General features: G+C 39.5%; 5 protein-coding genes across 6 annotated transcripts in view; 2 read left to right on the forward strand and 3 right to left on the reverse strand.

Annotated features, from left to right (window-relative positions):
* st6galnac4 (ST6 (alpha-N-acetyl-neuraminyl-2,3-beta-galactosyl-1,3)-N-acetylgalactosaminide alpha-2,6-sialyltransferase 4) overlaps positions 1-721 on the forward strand; it is an 8,045-nt gene extending 7,324 nt beyond the window's left edge. The window contains exon 5 of the mRNA XM_055052564.1: positions 297-721. The gene's annotated coding sequence lies outside the window, so the exon portion shown is untranslated. The remainder of the gene's footprint in view (positions 1-296) is intronic.
* miga2 (mitoguardin 2) overlaps positions 1-3,016 on the reverse strand; it is a 21,782-nt gene extending 18,766 nt beyond the window's left edge. The window contains exon 1 of the mRNA XM_055052558.1: positions 2,888-3,016. The gene's annotated coding sequence lies outside the window, so the exon portion shown is untranslated. The remainder of the gene's footprint in view (positions 1-2,887) is intronic.
* st6galnac6 (ST6 (alpha-N-acetyl-neuraminyl-2,3-beta-galactosyl-1,3)-N-acetylgalactosaminide alpha-2,6-sialyltransferase 6) lies at positions 1,114-9,351 on the forward strand. Of its 2 annotated transcripts, none has more exons than XM_055052562.1 (6): positions 1,114-1,211; positions 1,557-1,632; positions 3,862-4,056; positions 5,332-5,744; positions 5,841-5,948; positions 6,906-9,351. In XM_055052562.1, exons 2-6 carry the CDS (start codon positions 1,609-1,611, stop codon positions 7,090-7,092), a joined length of 927 nt encoding a protein of 308 aa, XP_054908537.1. In that variant the 5' UTR covers positions 1,114-1,211; positions 1,557-1,608; the 3' UTR covers positions 7,093-9,351. The 2 variants fall into 2 exon arrangements, with proteins under 2 accessions (XP_054908537.1, XP_054908538.1); XM_055052563.1 differs by lacking the exon at positions 1,114-1,211 and adding an exon at positions 1,240-1,472.
* Positions 9,352-9,666: 315 nt separating this feature from the next.
* spout1 (SPOUT domain containing methyltransferase 1) lies at positions 9,667-14,102 on the reverse strand. Its single transcript, XM_055052561.1, has 12 exons — positions 13,567-14,102; positions 13,441-13,480; positions 12,160-12,273; positions 11,924-12,083; positions 11,753-11,842; positions 11,623-11,672; positions 10,784-10,914; positions 10,628-10,700; positions 10,429-10,527; positions 10,230-10,332; positions 9,935-10,082; positions 9,667-9,827 (listed from the first exon to the last, which is right to left on the reverse strand). Exons 1-12 carry the CDS (start codon positions 13,612-13,614, stop codon positions 9,750-9,752), a joined length of 1,134 nt encoding a protein of 377 aa, XP_054908536.1. The 5' UTR covers positions 13,615-14,102; the 3' UTR covers positions 9,667-9,749.
* Positions 14,103-14,215: 113 nt separating this feature from the next.
* kyat1 (kynurenine aminotransferase 1) lies at positions 14,216-18,302 on the reverse strand. Its single transcript, XM_055052560.1, has 13 exons — positions 18,115-18,302; positions 17,957-18,015; positions 17,054-17,201; positions 16,785-16,934; positions 16,059-16,145; positions 15,850-15,972; positions 15,620-15,740; positions 15,476-15,552; positions 15,301-15,390; positions 14,888-15,074; positions 14,707-14,783; positions 14,519-14,605; positions 14,216-14,414 (listed from the first exon to the last, which is right to left on the reverse strand). Exons 1-13 carry the CDS (start codon positions 18,181-18,183, stop codon positions 14,355-14,357), a joined length of 1,335 nt encoding a protein of 444 aa, XP_054908535.1. The 5' UTR covers positions 18,184-18,302; the 3' UTR covers positions 14,216-14,354.
* Between the last annotated feature and the right edge of the window lie 2,050 nt (positions 18,303-20,352).

Consider the following 20,352-nt stretch of genomic DNA (forward strand, 5'->3'; position numbering starts at 1 on the left):
CAGTAGGAAAGGCTGGAGCAGAAATCCTAGTTTCACTTGTCAGATTGTAATTTGTAAAAATGCTATTACATTCCATTTTTGCTTGGTCATTACTTTGTGTTGATCTATCACTTCTACAACAATACACTGCCCTCTAGGAATGTAAGATGCACAAGTTCATGGAACATGAATGCTTTTATAAGGCTTCCATTTTCTTTTCACAAAAACTTGAGAATAAATCCCGAAATTGTTTTTGCAAAGTTTTATGCACTGTCATCCATTTAATTTTTTTTCTCTCATTGTATCCATTTTTGCAGTTCATCCATATTTCCAATATGCCTGGTTGCAGCCTTTAAATGCTGTTGACGCCCCCATCAGCATGTTACTGAACCCTGAGTTAATGCCTGGCGTGTTGAACGTGTGTAACAGAGCTGGCACTGTTTCAATATATTTTTTCATTTTTTTCAAGCAAGTAAATAAAATTTATGCTGCCTGGTTAAATGAGTAAACTTTATATGGCCACCCTTTCAGGTACATATTGTTTGTGATTAATTCCAAAGACTATTCTAATATTTTCATTGAAAGCATTTTACTTAAAGATACACCAGGAATGTGAATTATTGAAATGATGGTGTCTTGTTTATTGTGTCTGAACTGTTTATCTGCTGCAAAGCAACAAAAAAAAGAAGAACTTGAACAGTTGAAGAATGTTTCATCTTAAATAAATCTCATGTCAAACACACCCAGTTTGTGTTGAGTTTTAATGCTGTACGGATGCTGAAATGATGGTGACTTTTTTTTTTCCACGGAAGTGATAGCCCCAGTTTCCACTGAAATCTGTTTTGTACTTCATTCACCACAAATTAATTTTCCTTGCAAATGTGGGACCATTTATGGCCAGTAAACAGCACGGCATAAAAATAACTATTCCAACACACAAAGAAGAAATCAAATTCAATATCGCTTTGTTGCTGAGCACGAAACTAGGTCCTGTCCTTTTTTTTCCTGCCTTGCACACTCGGTGCTTCAGTTCAGCAAGTAAGACAAATAAACAATTCCCATATATTAAGAATCACATTTTAAGAAAATGCTCTACTTCCAAAAGAGTGTAAGTTTGTTGCTTCGCCGCGTGCTGCAGTGAGGAAGGAAGCCGTGACGTCAGCACGTGGCGCAGGAAAAATGGGGTCCAAGAAGGAGGAGGGAGACATCAAACAGCATGCCGCTATGACAAGGTAAGCCCCGGTTTAACGCTCGAGCATGTTAATAGCATTACACGCTCGTGGGGAGTTAGTGGTCCTCTAAGCTCCACTGTGTGTTTGGGAAGCGAACGGCGAAAGGAACCTTTTTTAAGAGCGGGCGACGAGCGGCTGCGCAAGATGGTGTTTCACTGTCTAAATGTTTACACTGAATGTCCGGTCCGTTAGTCCTGGGTAATGTAAAAAAAAAAACAAAATAAAAAAAACACCAAGCGGTTCTCCGTTGAGAGTCGTGCTGTAAGTCCAAACAGATGACCCACTTTTGCACGAAACGCGCTGCAATTCAATGTGATTTGATGGACGTGCGTCTGTTGCTGGCAGGTATAATGACAGACCGTGACGGGGGCCGCGTCTTCAGTGCTGATCGGAAAACATGGGGCTCAGGATCAGTGCCAAGGTAAGCAGCTGAGGGTGTGGCACCGCACACCTCCAACTCGACATTATCGCCAGGTCGTGGTGACTGAAATATGACAGTCTGGGTAGAGGCTGGTGAATTGTAACAGCAAGTCTTTAGAAATGGTACTTAATGAGCTGAGGTCCCCTCTGCTTTAAGTGCTGGTGAAAAGGTTTTCAGAACAAAATGAACCGATGAAGAAAACTCGGCTAAAAATATCAGCAGGTCAACCTGATACTCAAGTTGAGTTGAGTATCAGGGGGTTTCATTACACTGCATTCAATAGTTACTTAATTAAAATGCCGAAGGTTTTCAATCAGCGTAAAACTAAAGAATTCATTAGTTGTCACACAAACATTTATTGATATTTAGTATATTTGTTATTTAGTATGCCAAACAGGGTGGGCACATGCAGTTAAACAAGAAAGTCGTCATCATTTCCTGTGAAAATAATTAAACTGTCTTTTGGCAGAGTTTGTCAGCTTTGCAGTAACATGTCATGGGCACTTTCTGTTTTATTATGTTTTATCCTTCCAAAAAATGTCTGCGCACATTTCATTAAGATTAATTGTCTAATTTATCTTAATTTATCTTAAATTGTCAAGTACTAACAATATTTTCTGGACAGGCCTCTGCTCAACCCAATCCTATTCAGCCCAATCCTTAATGCACCATAACCACAGACTCAGTTTTAGCTTTGTTTCTGTCCCCAAAGGACAACCGGTTTTACAGTAACTATAAAAGAAAAAGCTGTTTTAAAAAATAGACATATATTTGAAGGCCTAAAATGGAGGGACCATGCAGTGTGTGGAAATGTCTGAAGGAGTCCGAGCAAAGAAGGGAACATGCAGACAGCGTGTAGTCAGTTACTGCAAACATCAACATAAACCGAGTATGACTCCTCCCTCAACCCTGTGCTAAGTCAAACAGGGAAATGGCTGAAAAGAGAGAAAAATGCCAGAGCCAGACCAAAGAAACTGGAACTCAGAGCTTAACGGAAAGAGCGTCCATCATTCCGGTCAACTCTAATGAGAAGAATTTGGAAAAACTCCTTTTCCATGGCACTCACAAAGAGAAAACTTTTTCAGGTAAGCCGTAGATGTACTATTTGAGCTCAATCAGTTAGTCAGAATACAACATTTAGTCATTTTACAGTTGGCAAATGTGACTGGAAACCAACCAACCAAATGGAAGAATTTAAAACAAACAAACAGATTCCTACTCGGTAAACTAGTTAAACAGTAGCTCTCCTCCTTACCGTTTGGTTGAAATCAATCCGTGAAATTACATGTTGGAAAAAAAACTGGTTCAACTTGCAACAACCAGCAATAAAGCAATAAACCGTCTGTTTATTGCTCGCTCATCCTTAATGTGCTTCTTTGGATTTTTACGAGTGGGTTAAAATATTGCAGAAAATTGTTTGTTTTACAGATATCAAATACCTATTGGCTGTTATGTTTCAAGTACTACAAAACTATATTTTGCCTGTTGTATGGAGTGTTGATGCATTGAAAGCCGACACCTGACTCGACTGGTACAGACCAGCATGCTAAAGGTCAAAGAGAGTGTTTAAAGTACGAGAAAAACCAGATGGTTTTAGATAGTAACCAAGGCTGCACAGTTTTAACCCCCGCACCCAGTCCCATGTACTCATGTTTATGAACCAGATATAAGGCATGGCTACAGTGTAAGCCGTCATGTGCTTCTTTTATTAGAAACAAGTATGTGATCCCGCCTCTAAAACAAGTTACAATATTTTCAGAAAGAAAGTGCTATCAATAAGGCATTTATAAAACCTCTAAAATAGCATATCAGGAAGTGGGGGGGGGGGGGGAGAAATAAAAGATAAAAATCCCTTTTGAGTTTGACAACCAAACATGTTTGAAACTGGTATCCAAATGTACCATCTGTTGCTTTTGGATATTTGCAGAAAATGAATCCAATGGCAACTTACTCAATGTGTAATAGAAATAATTATGTGCAAACACGTAGGAGACCCACCAAAAAAGTTACAAAGAAAGGCACTTTGGCGAGATGATGGCAAAGCTGAATTTTGACTTGCATTTGAAAACACAATGTGTATTAAAAGAAACTTTTTCTTTTCTTATTTTCTAGTGTGCCATACTTTTCAGATTTTTGTGACATGTGAAAGTGTACAAAGTGAATTAAAAAAGGAGAGAACGGTGCGTTTGCTGCCTCATATTTATCCTTTCGCTGTTATTTACACTGCAGGGTCAACAGAGCCACATGATGGTGATCTTCTTCGCCGTCTTCATCTTGACCACACTCCTCATCCTCTATGGCTCCAACAACAGCAATGATAACATCTACATCCCCTTTCACGTGGACATCCATCACGCCGTCAAGACTACAGACCTCAAGAAGTTAGCTGGTAGAGATGGCTACATGCCAGTTTTTGGTAACAAGGTAAGCTGCTCAACAGGTTATCAGCTGGGGTTTTAGGGGATTTGTGGAATGCTACAAAGGTTTAGTTTGAGGTCTGATATAAAACAGGGTTAGGGGGTAAAATGATACTGAAACTGGCCATGATTTTCCAAATATTTGTTTTCAACAGTAGAACCAACTGAGAAATAAGAGTAGTGAAAAACTACACATCTTAATACGTTTGCCAAAAGCAGGTGATTCATTTCTATCGGGGTGTGTACAGGTGCTTGAAATCCATAAAAATGTCTGAATTTCAAACAGGTCTTTACAAGGCTCAGAAAGTGCTTAATTTCTATACAAAGTCCTTCAAATTGCTCTATTCAAACGGGCTTTAGTAGTTTTGTACTAAAGTCCAACCTAACATCCGATTAAAAGCCTAAATCTGATGTTTTTTTTTGTTTTTTTTCATACAGTTGAAACCAGATATTTAAAGATGATACTTTTCACTGTCTGAAGGTAAATTAGACCAAATTTCTCTTTAATTTTGGTCAGCGAAAATGACCAAAATGATGTCTATTTATGAATATGCTAAATCCCAGAAATTGTAGAAAATATTTAGATTTTGTTTGTAACTTTCTCAGACCAGTCAGGTGTGTAGGGTGTGTCTAACACACTTCAAAACATCAAATGTTGTTATACTTTAATTTATCTTGTCCCTGCTGTAGGATTTAGAATGGTATCACAAGATGTTGTTTGTCATTAAGGACATCATTGATAGGTATTTTCCCAACCTACACAAAAAGAACCACAGACAACGTTCATTATATGTCAACCAAGCTTTCTCGAAAGGAGAAATCGCAGCGTGCAGCTCCTGCGAGCCATTCAATGCGGGTCCTGAAACTTCCAATTACAGCTTACCTTTTTTTTTTAATACACAAGGGGAGAGATAAACAGGGAAAAGCAAGTTTTGTCTCTGCACACAGGTCATCAAGTCCTTTCTCATGAGAGCGATTTCTCACAAGTGCGGGGGGAAACATTGTGTTGTTAGAGATAATCATGCTTCAGAGACATTCTGTAAATGTGGGTCAAAAAGCTTCAACATAGCATTGCTTCATACACAGTAAAACTAAAAAAAGTTTGAAAGCTTCCCTTTAAAATGCTTGAGTGTCACTATGAGAAAAGTGTACAAACCCTGTTAAATAAATTGTTCTCACCCATTTGACGCGGCCCGTAAAAATGAATTAAATTCACCACTGTTATTGAGGCTAAGATAATTTTGTTAAATTTGCTGCAAAGGTTTTACATCGTCTCTTTCAGACTATGAACCTGCACTGTCGCAACTGTGCACTTGTGACGAGCTCCAGCCATGTCCTTGGTAGCCGGGCGGGGAATGACATTGATCAGACGGAGTGCGTGATCCGCATGAACGACGCCCCCACGTCAAGCTACGAGACGGACGTCGGCAACCGCACCACCCTCAGGGTTGTGGCCCACTCCAGCGTCTTCAGGGTGATGCGGCGGCCCAACGAGTATCTGCGGCGCACGGACAGCAACTCCACAATCATCTTCTGGGGACCCCCGAATAAGATCTGGAAGGATGCTAAGGGAACTTTGTTCAGATTGATCCAGAGGATCGGGATGACCTATAGCAACCTGTCGTTCTTCAGCATTTCACCAAACAAAATGCGAAAATTTGATAATCTGTTCAGCAGAGAGACCGGACGGGACAGGTAAGTGGTTTGGACGTTGATCACATCTTATGTTTACAGGCTCTCATTAAGGAACTGTTGTACTTACTGACTGTTTTTGTTTTTCTTCCTGCAAAGACAAAAGTCCCACTCTTGGTTGAGCACTGGCTGGTTCACAATGGTCATAGCCATTGAGATATGTGATAATATTAAAGTATATGGGATGGTTCCACCAAATTACTGCGGGTGAGTATAAAGAGAAGACTTATTACGTATAAACTTTTCATGACAAATGATTCATCAGGCAGAGATTTTTCCAGCTGATTTCTGATCACGGCTTTTGGAAAGGTCTGGCATGCTGATGCAACGTTTAGCTAATGTCTTTAAGAACAATTACTGCTAAAAAAGGTTTTCTATTTTCTGCATAAAGTCTTAACAGTCTAAAGTGTTTTTTTTTTGTTTGTTAAAGATAGCTTAAGACTACGAAGCAGTATCTCTAAATGAACGGTAATATGCAAATTTAGTAAGATTATGTCACAAACAACAAAGATTAAAACTTTATTTCCTTGAAAATAAAGACTATTGCTCACTGATATTTCTGAACACCTCATAATGGGGAAAAATATATAATTCAAAATAAATTCTACCAGTTGCTAGATCATTGTATCATTCATTCATTTGACGTATACAGATTCTGTTTCTCATATTCAATCGTTAACTTATATTAAAAGCGGAGGTGACGACACACTGTGTGAGGAGTAGCCAGCATTACACAGATCTGCAGATGAAAACAGGCAAAATTATCCCAGAGGTGATAATATAGCATCTTATATTAGCTTATATTGAAATAATATTAATTTAGTTTTAATTCCTATGGTTTTGTTTGTTTTGTAGAGACTGTTGGTATTGATTGTATTTGACAAAATTTGTGTATGCAAGTCATTTTAACCTAGTTTGTATAACCTCTGTATTTAGCGAGACAAATTACTCATCCAGGGACAACAAATGAAAAATAGCCTTTTTGCTAATTCAGGCGCATTTGCAAAAACTTTAATTTATGTACCCATTCTCCCTACCAAAACAATTTCATCGAAAAAACATCCAAATTTTTAGTTTCTGGTCAGTTTGTCAAGTAATTTCGAATCAAAACTCATTTCCTATCAAACGTTTACCTAATTAGTACTTTTATTGCCATCTTTCCAGAAGAAAGCCGGGGTCCAAGAAGATGCCCTACCACTACTACAAACCCAGGGAGTCTGATGAATGTGCAACGTATCTTCAGAACGAAAACAACCGCAGGGGACACCACCATCGTTTCATCACAGAGAAACAGGTGTTTGCCCGCTGGGCCAAGCTGTATAACATCACGTTCACCAGCCCCAAGTGGTGAGATACCAGCTGTTCAGCCAAGAAGCAGACGAGCACAGCGGATTCAAGTTCACAGTGATCTCAAAACGAGGCGTCACAAATGCTTTTATCCGGCAAAGATGGTGAAGATACGGGAAATCTTCAGTTAATGATGATGATGAAGATGTGTGGAAAAGTTTCCATTTCTGATTTCAGGTACTGAACTTGTATGGCTTTTGGAGCACTGTCTATTGTGGTCAGAAAGTTTACACACCAGCGGCATGAATGTCCTCAGCTAGAGGTTTAATTTGGAGCAGATTTTTTTCTCAGGGTGAAAGGATTTCACAACAAACTCCTTCCAAGTTTTCTGGCAAATCTGGGTGCAGGAACACACACAGAGTCAGAATTATACACACAAGCTCAAATGTTTACACCCTCTGTAATAATTGCTTGACGCTCCCATGTCATTATATACGTTCTGTTAACTGTTAACAAGATCCAAGCATAATGCTTCCTGGATATTCACTCTTAATGCAAAACTGCTATAGTTTGCTTGAAAAGGCAGCTCTGTGCACCAATTGCAGTTTTCTGTCTGATCGCCAATCTATTAAAAATCCTGACCTGCTGATTGCGATTTTGGCCGATACCAACTTTTTTTTGTCCAAAATGTAGCAAGAAAGTTAATGAGTTGCCAACAGTGAGATGACATACAGATCTGATCTGATCTGGTGGGCTGGTCTGCTAGTCAAACCTCTGACAGTAGAGCAGAAGGAGATAACAGTTTATATACTCGCCTTTGCCAAGGTAGATAAAATCAGTGGCTAAGATCAGCTTCACATGTAAAAATCGGCTGATCATCAATTTCCCAAAATGGTGCATCCCTATCATATTTACAGATTTAAATAAAGTTTGCACATTTTCATTTCTACTGAGGTCACAGTTTTGGGAAGACTCCTCCAGAAAGTGATGTTAGCAAGTTAGCTATTACCAAGTAGGTTTAGGTTTTGATATGCATTTATTGACTGGTAAAATCCAGGAAAATTGATTCTTCCACTTTGTGTGTTGGCAGCTCAACATTCCCACATCATGACGCTAGACAGCTGGTGCGGTTTAGTTTAAAAGCCTCGCCTTGACTCTTTGTCTCATCTGCCTGTAAAGCTTTCTCCAGAAAACATGTGGCTTCTCTAGGTGTCGATTCTGTTTTGGACCGAGCTCATTGGACTGCGCCATTGTTACCAGTATGATAAACATGTCAATGCTTGAATGTTTAAAACTTACAGCCAATCATGATCACTTACTTAATAGTTTGTAAGATTTATATTTAATAGTCTGTCTCTTGGGAAAACACAAGTTAGATTTATTTTTGTGATCAAATAAATCAGGTTATGTGTTGTAATAATATTCCACCCTGGAAAAAAAAAAGGGTAACCACATTTAAAACCCCAAAATAATGTGTTCATCCCAATGAATGTGTGTGTAAACTTCCTTACTGCATTTGTGTGCAAAATAACTAATTTAAAAGGTTGTACACATCTCTATATTTTTATGTATTTAAATGTTTTCCATGTTGGAGGATTATATCAGCAAGTTCCTTTAATCCAAAAATCACCAATAAGCCTGTTACTGTGGCTTTTCACACAATAATTTAAGTAGTTTTCATAACTGTTGTAAAGAGATCATGTTCTAAAATAGCTGCCAAAGACGGATGTCCAATTCAGCCGACAGGCCAATCATAGCGGAGCCTTATGAGACAACACAGCAGCCCAAGCACTGTGGTTTAGAGCAGGAGCATGTTGAACTGGACAGCATTGTAGTTTTACAATAACCCAGGCCCAACTAACTTCAGTTACATATTTTTGCCAGAAGTGGGAACTAATGCATCCATTGACATTTGAAACTGGCCAAAGTTTTAAGTGCATGCAACCAGAATGTAAAGGTTCATTTCAGTGCTTTATTCAGTTCAAGAAATTAGAAGGGAGGTTTAGTTGGAGGATTTCATTTGACCAGATTGCCTTTTAGGAGTAGTTTAGTTCTTCAAATCCAGTCATGTTTTTTTCGGAAAGTCATTTGTTGGTTATAAAAAGTGATTTTTTTTTTTTTATCTGGTATCAAAATCCAAGTATTAAAATTATGTGATATAAGACACAGAAATAATTGTTTTTAACAACTTTCAGTACAGAGAAGGCAAATATGTTTTTTTGTCTCTCAAATTTGTATGACTGGTAAAGAGCAGCACTTTATACTACTGTAAATTATGTTCGCACCACAGATTATACCCATAATAAAGGAAGAATTTGCTGCAGACTGTATTCAGTTCACTTCAAATGTTCTTTTTAAGATGCATGTCTACCATCCAGACAACCTCCGAATGAGTGTGCAATGACTGTTTAACTGCAGCCTGGAAACATGAGATGCATTCAAGGAGATTCTTGTGCAAGGCACTGAAGCTCAATTTAGAACTGATCATCTTTTCTCGGTGCAGATATATTTTGGGTTGTTCCTCAAAAAATGTAAAACTTCAGTATGTTTTGTTTCAGAACTGTTCATCAAAACATTGTCAAGACAGACAACACATAAACCATGTTCAGTTTCCACCACATAACAAAGACAAAAAAACTTCAGACAGGTCAACTAAGTTGATGTCTATTTACAGAAGGTAATTCACGGATTTGGTACACACAGATATGTTTACAGTATTTTTCACAAACTACTGGAATCTTCTGAAAAAGCAGTTGTGATCTTCTGTCTCAGTGCCGCCATGGAGATTAGAATAGCTTCCTGTTAACAGAAAGATTAAATTACAATTCTGAGCGAAAGTCGAAACTTTATCATTATGTTTACAGTGCAGTTGGCTTCTCTTTTTCCATCTATTTTCGCATTTTTACCTCTGTTCTGATGGTTCTGCTGCCCTGATCTGGACATGTGTTAAGGTAGAGATCAAACAAGATGCTGGGGTCGGTCACATCCAGGTTTTGGTCTGCATCCAGGCTGGCTTCCAAACCCTGAAGACCTCCAAAAACCACCAAAAGGTGCCTACAGAGTGGGTGGGGGGATGTTAATAATTGGCAGCATGTTAACACTAAATACTATAGACGCTTGACGCCTAAATTTGCATGCACGCATGCTAATTTTAAAGCACATGGCCGACTGACCTAACCATTTAATGAGCTTTGAACCTACTTGAATGGTGACAGAGTGACTTGGTCCACGCTGCTGCCTCTCTCTGAGGTGCCCACTGTCAGGTCATACCCTTCTTTAAAAGGACTCTCGGTGAAAACTGAACCTGCATCAGCAAAAACAGTCAACACTGAGATTTTTCTACACGTTTTACAGAATTTAAGTCACAGGGTAAAAAAAAAAAAAGTAAAAAGGTACATACTCAGGCAGGATGCCAGGCGGACCGAGTACCCCCAGTAGAGACCACCTTCTGTTCTGGGAACATGAGGCGCCACGACGATGCCTTTATAAAGTCTGCTTTCTGCGCAAACACACACGGACAAACACTGAACTGATGTTCTCCTTGTGTTATACTGCAATGGATGAATAAAGTACAGCATACTCCAACGGGGAAAACGTACCTTGATTCTGTGTCTTAGTAAGTTTCACTGTAACTCGCAGATCTGGCTGAAGTTGTTTATCAATCCGCACGTCCTGGACATGGAATTTGATAACGCAGTCAGGCCTGTTTAATCTCTCAGTTACCAAATTCAAACTAACACTTGTGTCCAAGTCACCTTCCTCATTCCACAGTTCACCAATGAACCCTTTCCTTGTTTTGGCGGCTTGTTGAGGACTCTTCCTTCCCGGTACGCTGACTCTTCGTCTATCCTCATGTGGTGAGGGCTGTCCAGAGGATTAAGCAAACCTAGTGGGAGGAAACATGGACAGACTTGAAACAATGTTATTTTTGCACCTTTACTATGATTCCAATGCTGTTTTTGCCACTAGTCTTAGAGGTTTAAACAGAAAAACCTGACAGATAATCTAACTACACCTTCATTCCTTGTAGTTCTACAAGCATAAACAACCACACATGCATGTGCGCATTTATGAATCCATCTAACTTGACACGTGTCTCCTTTCATTTATCCGTTTATCCTAGCAAGTAGCTCTGCCTCCATCTTCCATATTTTTTTTCTTCATCTATTCACTTATGAATCTCTCCTTCCTATTCAAGTATTTGTCCTTTGGCTTGCTATCCACTTAGAAATGTACAGGCATCCTAAATAAAGGCTGCCGTTGATATAAATATCTGCAATAAATTCACTGAATGTTTGTATTTATAGTTTAAAATGCCCCACAAACAGACAGTATGGAATTCAAACATGTAAATACTTCATGTTTTTAAACCAGGAGAAAGTTGAAGGCTTTGAAAAAACAACTAGATCAGAGCGCTGTGTTTAGTTGATCCACATCCAGAAGAAATTTTGATAGGTTTTATTGTTGGTAACAGTCAGCATATGTGTAACAAACAGTCTGCTATTGTGCTGTTTGGGTTGTCCACCTCACAAGACCTTCACATATGATAAATTCAAAATAAATCACTTAAAAATGGTGATGGTTTTAAAATTACCTGCATATTGTAAGTCTTTGTGCACTGGGAAGAACCACTTGCGCAAATACCTGGTGGAGAACAGAAGTCACACGTGACAAATCAAAGAGTAAACCGCAACAGTTACTGATCTAACCGTTTGCACACTTACTGCGGACACTCCATGTACTGAAGTATTCTGGCAAGCTGAATACATGCATGGCCCTTCTTTCCAACACCTTTGAATTCTCCTTTGACAGTCCTGGAGCAAAACCAGCATCACTTTGCATCCTGATAGTGTAAATAGTATTTACACTACATTTTTTCCTCCCAGACCACTTACTTGACATCTTCCCCCTGCTCGTCGAACACGACGATCTCGTCGACGTTGAACACTACGCAGGCTCGGGCGATCTGTCCCGCCAGGTACGTCCGGAGCTCAGGGGACTGAGCGTTGTCCAGGATGGAGCCCGGAAGGGCCACACTCACCGTGTAAGCTCGACCTGAAAAACACGTCCCCGTCTGTTTACGGCTACCCGAGCCGATAACGGCTGACAATCAGTAAATGACGACCATTACCTTTTTTACTCTGGCTTTCCTCCTGCTCCGCTCTTTCTGCAGTCTCTTGCTGTTTCTGTTTCTCCAACCGTTTGATGAGTTTAGCATTTTTCCACTGCTTGTGTTTTTCCTTTACTGTTAGGGACAAAAAAACAGTTTACAGGTGCCTTAGAGTTAGAACACAGATCATCTTTAAGAGAATTTATTTCAATGAAATATATTTTGACAGGTTTATGTGGCAAAATTGGGCTTCTTTAAGTCATTGTCTCAGAGGATCCTACACCAACATATGACAGAAGATGTTTTATTCTCTGTAACAAGATAGAAGACAGCACTTTGATTTCTACTAGAATTCTGAGGTGTACAGAATAAAAGGGAATGGTGGGACAACAGCACCTTGTGGCACTCCTCAAGAGCAAACAACCTCACCTGGAAGCTACACGAGGCCAAATGGTAGACTAACATACACATGGAAATGATCTAATAAATCTGACAGCTCCCTAATCTGATTACCATATATTTTCTAATATCAAACTATCACTATAAACACCCATCAAACAAATGCTAAGCTACAAAATAAGTTTAACATTATGCACTTTACATATCGTCTTACCCATCTATGTATGGAATGGATCCTGTTATTTAGATATGAATTGCCTCAGATAGCTATGAACTCATAATCTGCTGTTGTAACAGTTAAAATATTGTACAGAATTCCACTTGTCTTTACTTCCAAGTTTGGGTTCAGATGTAATGGGTGAAACAGCACCCCCTCCTGGTGGTTGGCAACGTTAACTATAGTGAACATAGATATCTCGTTGCCAGTTCATGAGAGATGGGCGCGAGGTAGGTTCACTGGGAACATTGTAACGGTCCTGTGGAATGTTCTGTTAGTTTGTTGCTAACATAAAATACTATTCCTCGTAAGGTGCTGTACTGCCGGTGATGAACCTGGTCCCTGATTATTTTATATCCTGTTTCATCCAGATACACTTCATCTTGTATCATCCTGTCTCCTGGTCCATATTCACACAACGCAGAGTAATGACGAAAAGCCATAATAATTAAAAAGGTTACACTGTTATCTATTTCACTTGACTGACATGAGTTCAAACTTGTGGCGCTTGATGGTGCTGCTTCACGTCACTTGAGCATCTTAAGTCTTGTATAATAAAAGGAGAGCTCTGCGTATTACCGCACCTAGAGTATTCCAGGTTATGCTAAACTAATGTTTTAGCATAACCCACTGGTGAAACCTGGGGAGCATGCAGCTCAGTGTTAGCACAGTTAGCTTCTACTCACGTTCTGCTTTCCTTTTCTTCCAGGGAATCTGGTCCCCGAACTGAAATAAGTGAGGCATACATTATAATACATTAAAACGGCTGGCAATATCAATGACTCACACGAACGTGTTCATTATATCAGTACCTGAGAGGACGCAGGTTCAGGTCTTTTCTCTGCACTATTGGTCGACATTTTTCTACACCGACACGTTGGTTTATTTACTTCCGGGTTGATTTCCGCAATCAGTTCTTCTTCGACGTGTTTTGGTGGTAGGCAAACGACTGGTGTGGAGTGGTGACTACTATTCAAGAATTAAATTCTATAATCTCGAATCAATTCAGTTTAACCTCAGCCGATTAAAGAAAATTACGTTTATTAGCAAATTGACTTTTTTTCTATTGCGATTGGTTGACCAGTTTAGTCAGACTGACATGTTTATGGTTCGCTTCGCGAGCAGCAGTGTGTACAACGATAAATCAGATAAAGACACAGAGTCATACACACATTACGGTGCTTTTAACATCTTTAAGGGGAATAATTATTATTATAGAACATAATTGGAAAAAGGTATTTGTGTAGTTAATAAATTTTCAAAAACTAAGAATACTAAAGAGAATATGCATTCATACAATGAATTGTTACAGATTGTGCCAATATGCAACAATCTGAAAACTAACATTCAATATCCTCTCAAAAAAAAAATGCAAAAAGATCAGCGACAAAAATAACTAGAATCTCCACACAAGTAACTGTCAAAAACATGAAAAAGCATAATGTGAACACAGAACAACTGTTTACTGAATGCATAATTATTAAACTCGTTTATTTTATAGACGAGTGGACAAACACAAACATAAACACAATTTTTGAACAGTTTTCCTGTGGAGGCTCAGTGGGTTGCTCTAGAAAATATGCATGATGGACGGTACATTTTATTCTTTTTGACTCCACTTTCTTAAGATCTCTTCCGCTGCTTCCAGTGTGGAGTCTTCCTGTTTAAAGAAAACACAAACAACAACACAACCAAAATGTTTCCGATTGAGAGGACTGACAAGTGAAAAAGAGCATCAGTTTTGATCAAAGTGGCTGCACTTACCTTAACGAAACAGAAGCGGATGTATTTGTCAAACTCTTTGCTGTGTTCCGGACTGAAGAAAGCAGAGACTGGGATTGTCGCTAAGCCCTTGATGAAAAAGAAATGAAAACATAGGTACTAAAAAATTAGAAAAAAAAAAAAAAAACAAACAAACATGCATCTTTTAAATAATATCTACTAGACTTTACCTTTTCCTTAATCAACCATTTGACAAATCTAAAATCGTAGCTTTCGTTCTTGGTGCTCTCATCGTTTAGATCCACTTCTGTTCAAAGGGAAGAAAAGACTCGGGTAAACATTCATTAGGAAGCCCAAATAAAGGCCCGCCGGATGCAAAGCGTCCAGCTTGGATGTTTGCTCGTGACTCACGGACAGAAGAGATGTCTGTGATCATGAAGTATCCTCCCTCTGGCATGACTGGCTGTAGGCCCACACTACGCAGACAAGAGGCCAGCTTCTGCCTCTTTTGGTGCAGCATGGCAGGCAGCTGCTGGAAGTAGCTCTCTGGAGACCCGAACAGCTCGTACTCGCGGTCGAATCCGTGGGATACGGCTTCCTGGGTGACAACAGGATGAGTCGAGAACTTAGAAAAACACGAGAGATGCAAATGATGCTAGAAAAATTGTGTTAAAAACTTTTTTTTTTAAAGGGACTTTCAGGGGTGGCCCTAAAAACATGCGGGGCCCCGGGCCTCAATTACTAAAACTCAACATTATTGCTTTTAAGAAAGAAGTAAGCTGCTGTATGTCATCATATGGATCAAGGTTTGTCCATGGAGTTACCTGAGCTGCTGTTGCGCAGTGATACACCGAGTTCTGATGGATGATTTTCATGTGTTTGATAAGTTTTCCTGAACTTATAGCCCAGCCAACCTAAAACCAGAGGTAGTATTAATTACAGAACAATAAACAGCAGAAACGCCGTATGAGCACTAAATGATAACAGCCTGTGTATTACCTTCCAGCCAGTCGCACTAAAGGTTTTCCCAGCACTGCCCACTGTTATGGTTCGTTCCCACATCCCAGGAAGGCTGGCTGTCAGAAACACAGCTGATGAATGCGTGTTTGACGAGGTCGCGTCGAAGCCGTGCTCGTGTCTCACCTATCTTTACGTGTTTGGCCCCGTCGTAAGTGAGCCACTCGTACACCTCGTCGCTGAAGCACAGCAGATTGTGTTTGACGCACAAGTCGGCAATCATCTGGAGTTCCTCAACCTTGTACACCTGTGAACCCAGAACTCACCCATTATGTTTATTTTTTCCACCTTCGTTTTGAAAAGGATGTTTGCGAAGAGCTCGGGTTGGGAAGCAGAGTGGGCGTCATAAATCCCACCTTGCCTAAAGGGTTGTTGGGAGTGTTGATGACGATGGCTTTGGTGCGGGGAGTGATTTTGCTGGCGAGCTCCTCAGCAGACAGAACCCAGTCTCCACTTGACAGGACGGTGCCGCCCCCCTTCTGCGGTTAGCGACAAAAAACAAAATGTCTCTCACATGTCAAACACGAGCTCAGAGACATCAGATCCTTCAGATTTAACCGTTTACCGGTCTCAGAGGAACATACACCGCGGTCCCTCCCGCCATCAGAACCATCGGCTGGTAGCAATCGAAGAACGGCTCCACAATTATCACCTGAGGGAGAAAATCCCATCAGTTGTGGTTCATAGCAAAAATGTTTCTGCAGATATTTATTGACAACACAGAGCATAAGTAGATAAAATCTGACAGCTAAAAATCTGATTGATCAGTTCTTCCTACTCAATACTTTGCTCATAATCTGCACAAGCCACACTTTGAGCTTTGGCTTAGTTAGATTGGATGAGGAGTATTTGTGAACATTCATTTTCAGGTCTTCCCAAAGATTCATCAGATTTATGTGTGGACTTTGACTAGACCGTTTTGACACATTGACATGCTTTAATCTTTAATCTTGCTTTAATCTTGTGGTTGTATGTTCAGGGCTGTCACAAGACAACCTTTATGTGATCTTACTGAACAAAAGCATTACTCTGAAAAGAAAAACTCACAATCAGCTGAAAAGCTCAGCCCCCGCCCCCCTCACACACACACACACACAACAGTTTAAAACAATTGTGTATTGAGGATGCAGTTTTAGTTTCCTCAAGGCAGCATTTCATTTGAGGGACAACAAAGTTTAGTTCGAGATATACATATATTTTCAGGGTGTTGTGCATAATAAACCTGAGAGTAATTTAACTATTGAATCATTCAAACATGCAGAAAATGTAAAAGTCATTAAAAGGGGCATACTTCATCTCCATCATCAATCAGAGCCTGAAATGCACAGAAAAGAGCCTGATAAGCTCCGACTGTGACCAAGACGTCTTCGAAGGGGTCGATCTCATGCCCAACGATCCGGCTGAAGAATTTAGCGAGACTCTTCACCAGACGAGGATGGCCCTGTTTGACGGAAAGTGAAACAAATGAAAGTCCCTTCCCCTTTTGACGTGTGACTGGCAGCTGACAATTTCCACACAAATTCCAAGTTATAAGCGACCGAAGCTGACATTTCTACTTACAAAAGCTCTGGTATACTGGTGCATCTGGGGTCCTCCGCTCACAGCCTTACAGAACGCATCCTGGACAAACTGCGGAGGGGAGAAGTCGGGAAATCCCTGTCCGAGGTTCACAGTTTTGTAATCTGCAGCCAGCTGTGTGAATTCAACCCTGTTGATGCAAAACACCAGTGCTCTTTTTTTTCCTTTTTTTACAGATCGTGACGTTTTACAGCGTAATATGTAGAAGATATGTTCATTAATTACAGCCACATCAGTCATGTGTGTTGTCTGTCTTGGTTGTTTAAGTCTGAGAAATTATAAATAAATGCATTTTTTAAAAAAAGGATGAAAACAAAGAGGCAAAATAACAAGTAATTGTCCAAGAATGACTGTATGTTTACCATTAGTCAACACTAAGCACTGATGCCCCAAATCCAATCAAGGTTTGCTTTTAAAAACAATCTGAGATCAGAGTTACAGGAGGAACATGTTTCTTTCTGCTGCAGCTGCTGCCCTGACATTTATATAAGGTGAAGATTTTTCTAATGATCATCTTCGAGGTTGTACATTAACTGGACTTTGACCTTTTCAGTGTTCCGCCTTCTGCTCAGCCAATCAAAAAGTTTCTGAAATCTAACATTGTTCTGAAGTGTATTATTATTTGAACGGTTCTTGCAAACAGGAGCCCATGAACACCTGTTTGCCCAGATCCTTTGTATTTTACATAGTAAGGTATAATTTCACTGTGGAGTGAATAAATTAGAGCTGCACTGAGAGATGCAAGGTGATTTATTATGAGTTACACTGTTGACGTGATCAGGCAAAACGGGATCATAAATTTGTGTTCTTTGAATATCTTTGCTGTTCTTCTTTCATGCATGCAGCAGTTTGATATCAATTATGACTGCGCTCATAATTACTCACCAAACGTTTTTATCCACACCGATTGTTCTGCTCGCATAAAGTCGTCTGGCCATGATCAGCTGAAATAAATGCATTTTTTTTTTAAAAAAAATCCTCCACATAGAAATACGCATAAACATATCGCAACTGCTAACTCTGACAAGAAAAGAAATGCTGACCTTATGATTCTGAACTAAATTAGGACGAATTAAAGTCAAATAAGGAGCCAGAATCCTGATTATCCCCATGGACGGCTGCACATTATTCCAGACATGAAGCTGACGCTGGACCGAAGCTTCAAACTTTCTCAGACGCTCCGGGGCAGACAGGAGGGCAGCTGCATCAGCAACTTCGCCTCGACCTTCTTGTTTTTGCTTCCTTTGTGGGCGGAGACAAACATTGGCACCGCCCACCGAGAGGCGCGCGCAGCCAGGTTCCAGCTGAACTGGCGCTGAGCTGGACTCGAGTTCAGACACGGACCCCAAAATGTCAGAATATTCAGATTCAAAGCATATTTGAATGATCCCAAGGAAAATTAAGTGCATTTATAACTCATTTTTTAAAATAAAGATCTAAAGTCTTCAACTGAAAACTTTGTTGCGGTCTCATAAATTAGATGCTCAAGATTGTCTTTTTATTTTATTTTATGAAGGATCCTTCTTTGCACAATAATCTCCAGAAGTTCAGCAGTAGCTCCCAGAAAGTAAGACTTTTTTTTACCTACACCAACACAACGGAGATGAGATGGTGTAGCATCTCCCCATAGCCACTGACAGCTGGCTATGGGGAGAAATCAACAACAGTTATTTAACCAAGTAAAATGTATTTAACCAAGTAAAAATGTATATAATTATGTAGTAAAGCCTAGTGAAGTTGAAATAGATGCCGGAGATGTTGCTTCTGATTCTGTGTCTGTGTTCAGCCAGGCCTACAACTGGAGGTCTGAGCTGCGACACGCAGGGCCTGCGAGAGAAGGAATGTAGTAGCTGCATACTTTGCAAACTTTGCAGGATGCAGACAGAATGATAAATTAGCCACCTCGGGGGGAATTCAGAGCAAGACCCTCATGAACCCTGCTGGTTCATGAGGGCAGACCAGAGCCACATCTGTTTTTTGTTTTTTTTCTCAGTTTATCGCTCTTTGTCTAAAGAGTAATTACCTTCAGTTATCTGTGAGCGACACACGCTTTAAACACATTTGAAACTCATAGATTTTAGCAGAAATACTTACATTAAGAAACCACAGTCCTTGAGTTGCATTCCAAATGACCAAACTTGTATCACCCATGAATCAAATAATTAAGGAATTGAACATATTTGTTCATATTTTAAAGGTATGTAGTTTTAGGACCGCTATCTACTAAAAAAAAGCTGCATAATCTGGCTAGTTGGCTGTAAACCTCAGTCACCATGTTTCCTCATCTCCTGAAACAACCACCAGGCAGAGAGCAACAGATTGAATCAAACAGGGAATCAAAAGGCTAAGGTGCCAATCAGGTGCAAGTTGGACGGTTTAAAGTAAGAGAAACCAGATACTGCCTTCAGAGCATGCTGAAGATCAACAAGCAAGCAAAACATTCACAAAATGGATGTAGAATATCGGAGTTCAGGAATAGAATTGGAGTACAGGATAGAAGAGTTCACTGAATAAAGACATTGCACAGAAATTCAGACTGGGAAGCTAACTGGCGAATTGCTAGCTAAGTATGTAGAGCAGGAAAATAGGTTGGATTTACTTAAATTTATGCAAAAATTACCAAAATTTATTAAGTGATCTTCAGTTAATAAATACAATGTAATCTTTCAATTCATAGTTGAAGTTCTATTATCTGAATTCTGCAAATTAAATATTTGTCGTATATTTCAATAATTCCTTTCATTCAGTCTAAGCTCCCTGAAAAGGAGAAATTACCTTTCAGATCAATATATTTTTGATTGCTTTGAGTATCATGATATTTACTTCATCTGACTGATATGATCTTGCCTCAAAAGATTCAATTACTGCAACATATAAAATACAAGTGTAGTTACACTGTGTAATTTTGGCAAAGAATATTCTTAAACTCATCCAGAATATTATTCTCTGCAAAACTTCTTTATTTTTACCTACAGCAGCAGCAGCACCAGCAGCAATATATTTGCTACATACAATAAAGATACACGGTCTCATTTTGTATTTTTTTTTGACATAGTTGTCCTGTTCAAAACCTTGTGGTTTGCTTGAGCAGAAATGGTGTGGTGTCTGCTGGGCATGTTAAAACGTTAAACATTTAGCACACAAAATCCTCACTACTTTCACATAGTTCACTTTTTTATTTTTTTTTTTTTTAGTGACTCAATTTAAATAGATTAACTGATAAAGCTTTATTTTTTATTGTTTGTGTGTTTTTATCCAAAGATTCCTGCCAATGGTTTAAG

This window comes from Poeciliopsis prolifica, unplaced genomic scaffold, assembly GCF_027474105.1.
Source record: "Poeciliopsis prolifica strain line A6 unplaced genomic scaffold, Auburn_PproV2 SCAFFOLD035, whole genome shotgun sequence".
Classification (NCBI taxonomy): Eukaryota; Metazoa; Chordata; class Actinopteri; order Cyprinodontiformes; family Poeciliidae; genus Poeciliopsis; species Poeciliopsis prolifica.

What these genes read in the sequence shown, in the direction of transcription:
- spout1 (XM_055052561.1), bottom strand. Translation starts at nt 13,614, where the DNA reads ATGTCGACCAATAGTGCAGAGAAAAGACCTGAACCTGCGTCCTCTCAG. An exon ending in CCGCCTGGCATCCTGCCTGA is followed by an intron (nt 10,333 to 10,428) that starts GTATGTACCTTT and finishes TTGCTGATGCAG; the next exon opens with GTTCAGTTTTCACCGAGAGT. An exon ending in GTCACTCTGTCACCATTCAA is followed by an intron (nt 10,083 to 10,229) that starts GTAGGTTCAAAG and finishes CCCACTCTGTAG; the next exon opens with GCACCTTTTGGTGGTTTTTG.
- kyat1 (XM_055052560.1), bottom strand. Translation starts at nt 18,183, where the DNA reads ATGGGGATAATCAGGATTCTGGCTCCTTATTTGACTTTAATTCGTCCT. An exon ending in GGTGTGGATAAAAACGTTTG is followed by an intron (nt 17,202 to 17,956) that starts GTGAGTAATTAT and finishes TTGCATCAACAG; the next exon opens with GGTTGAATTCACACAGCTGG. An exon ending in ACTGCGCAACAGCAGCTCAG is followed by an intron (nt 15,075 to 15,300) that starts GTAACTCCATGG and finishes GTTGTCACCCAG; the next exon opens with GAAGCCGTATCCCACGGATT.
- st6galnac6 (XM_055052562.1), top strand. Translation starts at nt 1,609, where the DNA reads ATGGGGCTCAGGATCAGTGCCAAG. An exon ending in TGCCAGTTTTTGGTAACAAG is followed by an intron (nt 4,057 to 5,331) that starts GTAAGCTGCTCA and finishes CGTCTCTTTCAG; the next exon opens with ACTATGAACCTGCACTGTCG. An exon ending in AGAGAGACCGGACGGGACAG is followed by an intron (nt 5,745 to 5,840) that starts GTAAGTGGTTTG and finishes CTTCCTGCAAAG; the next exon opens with ACAAAAGTCCCACTCTTGGT.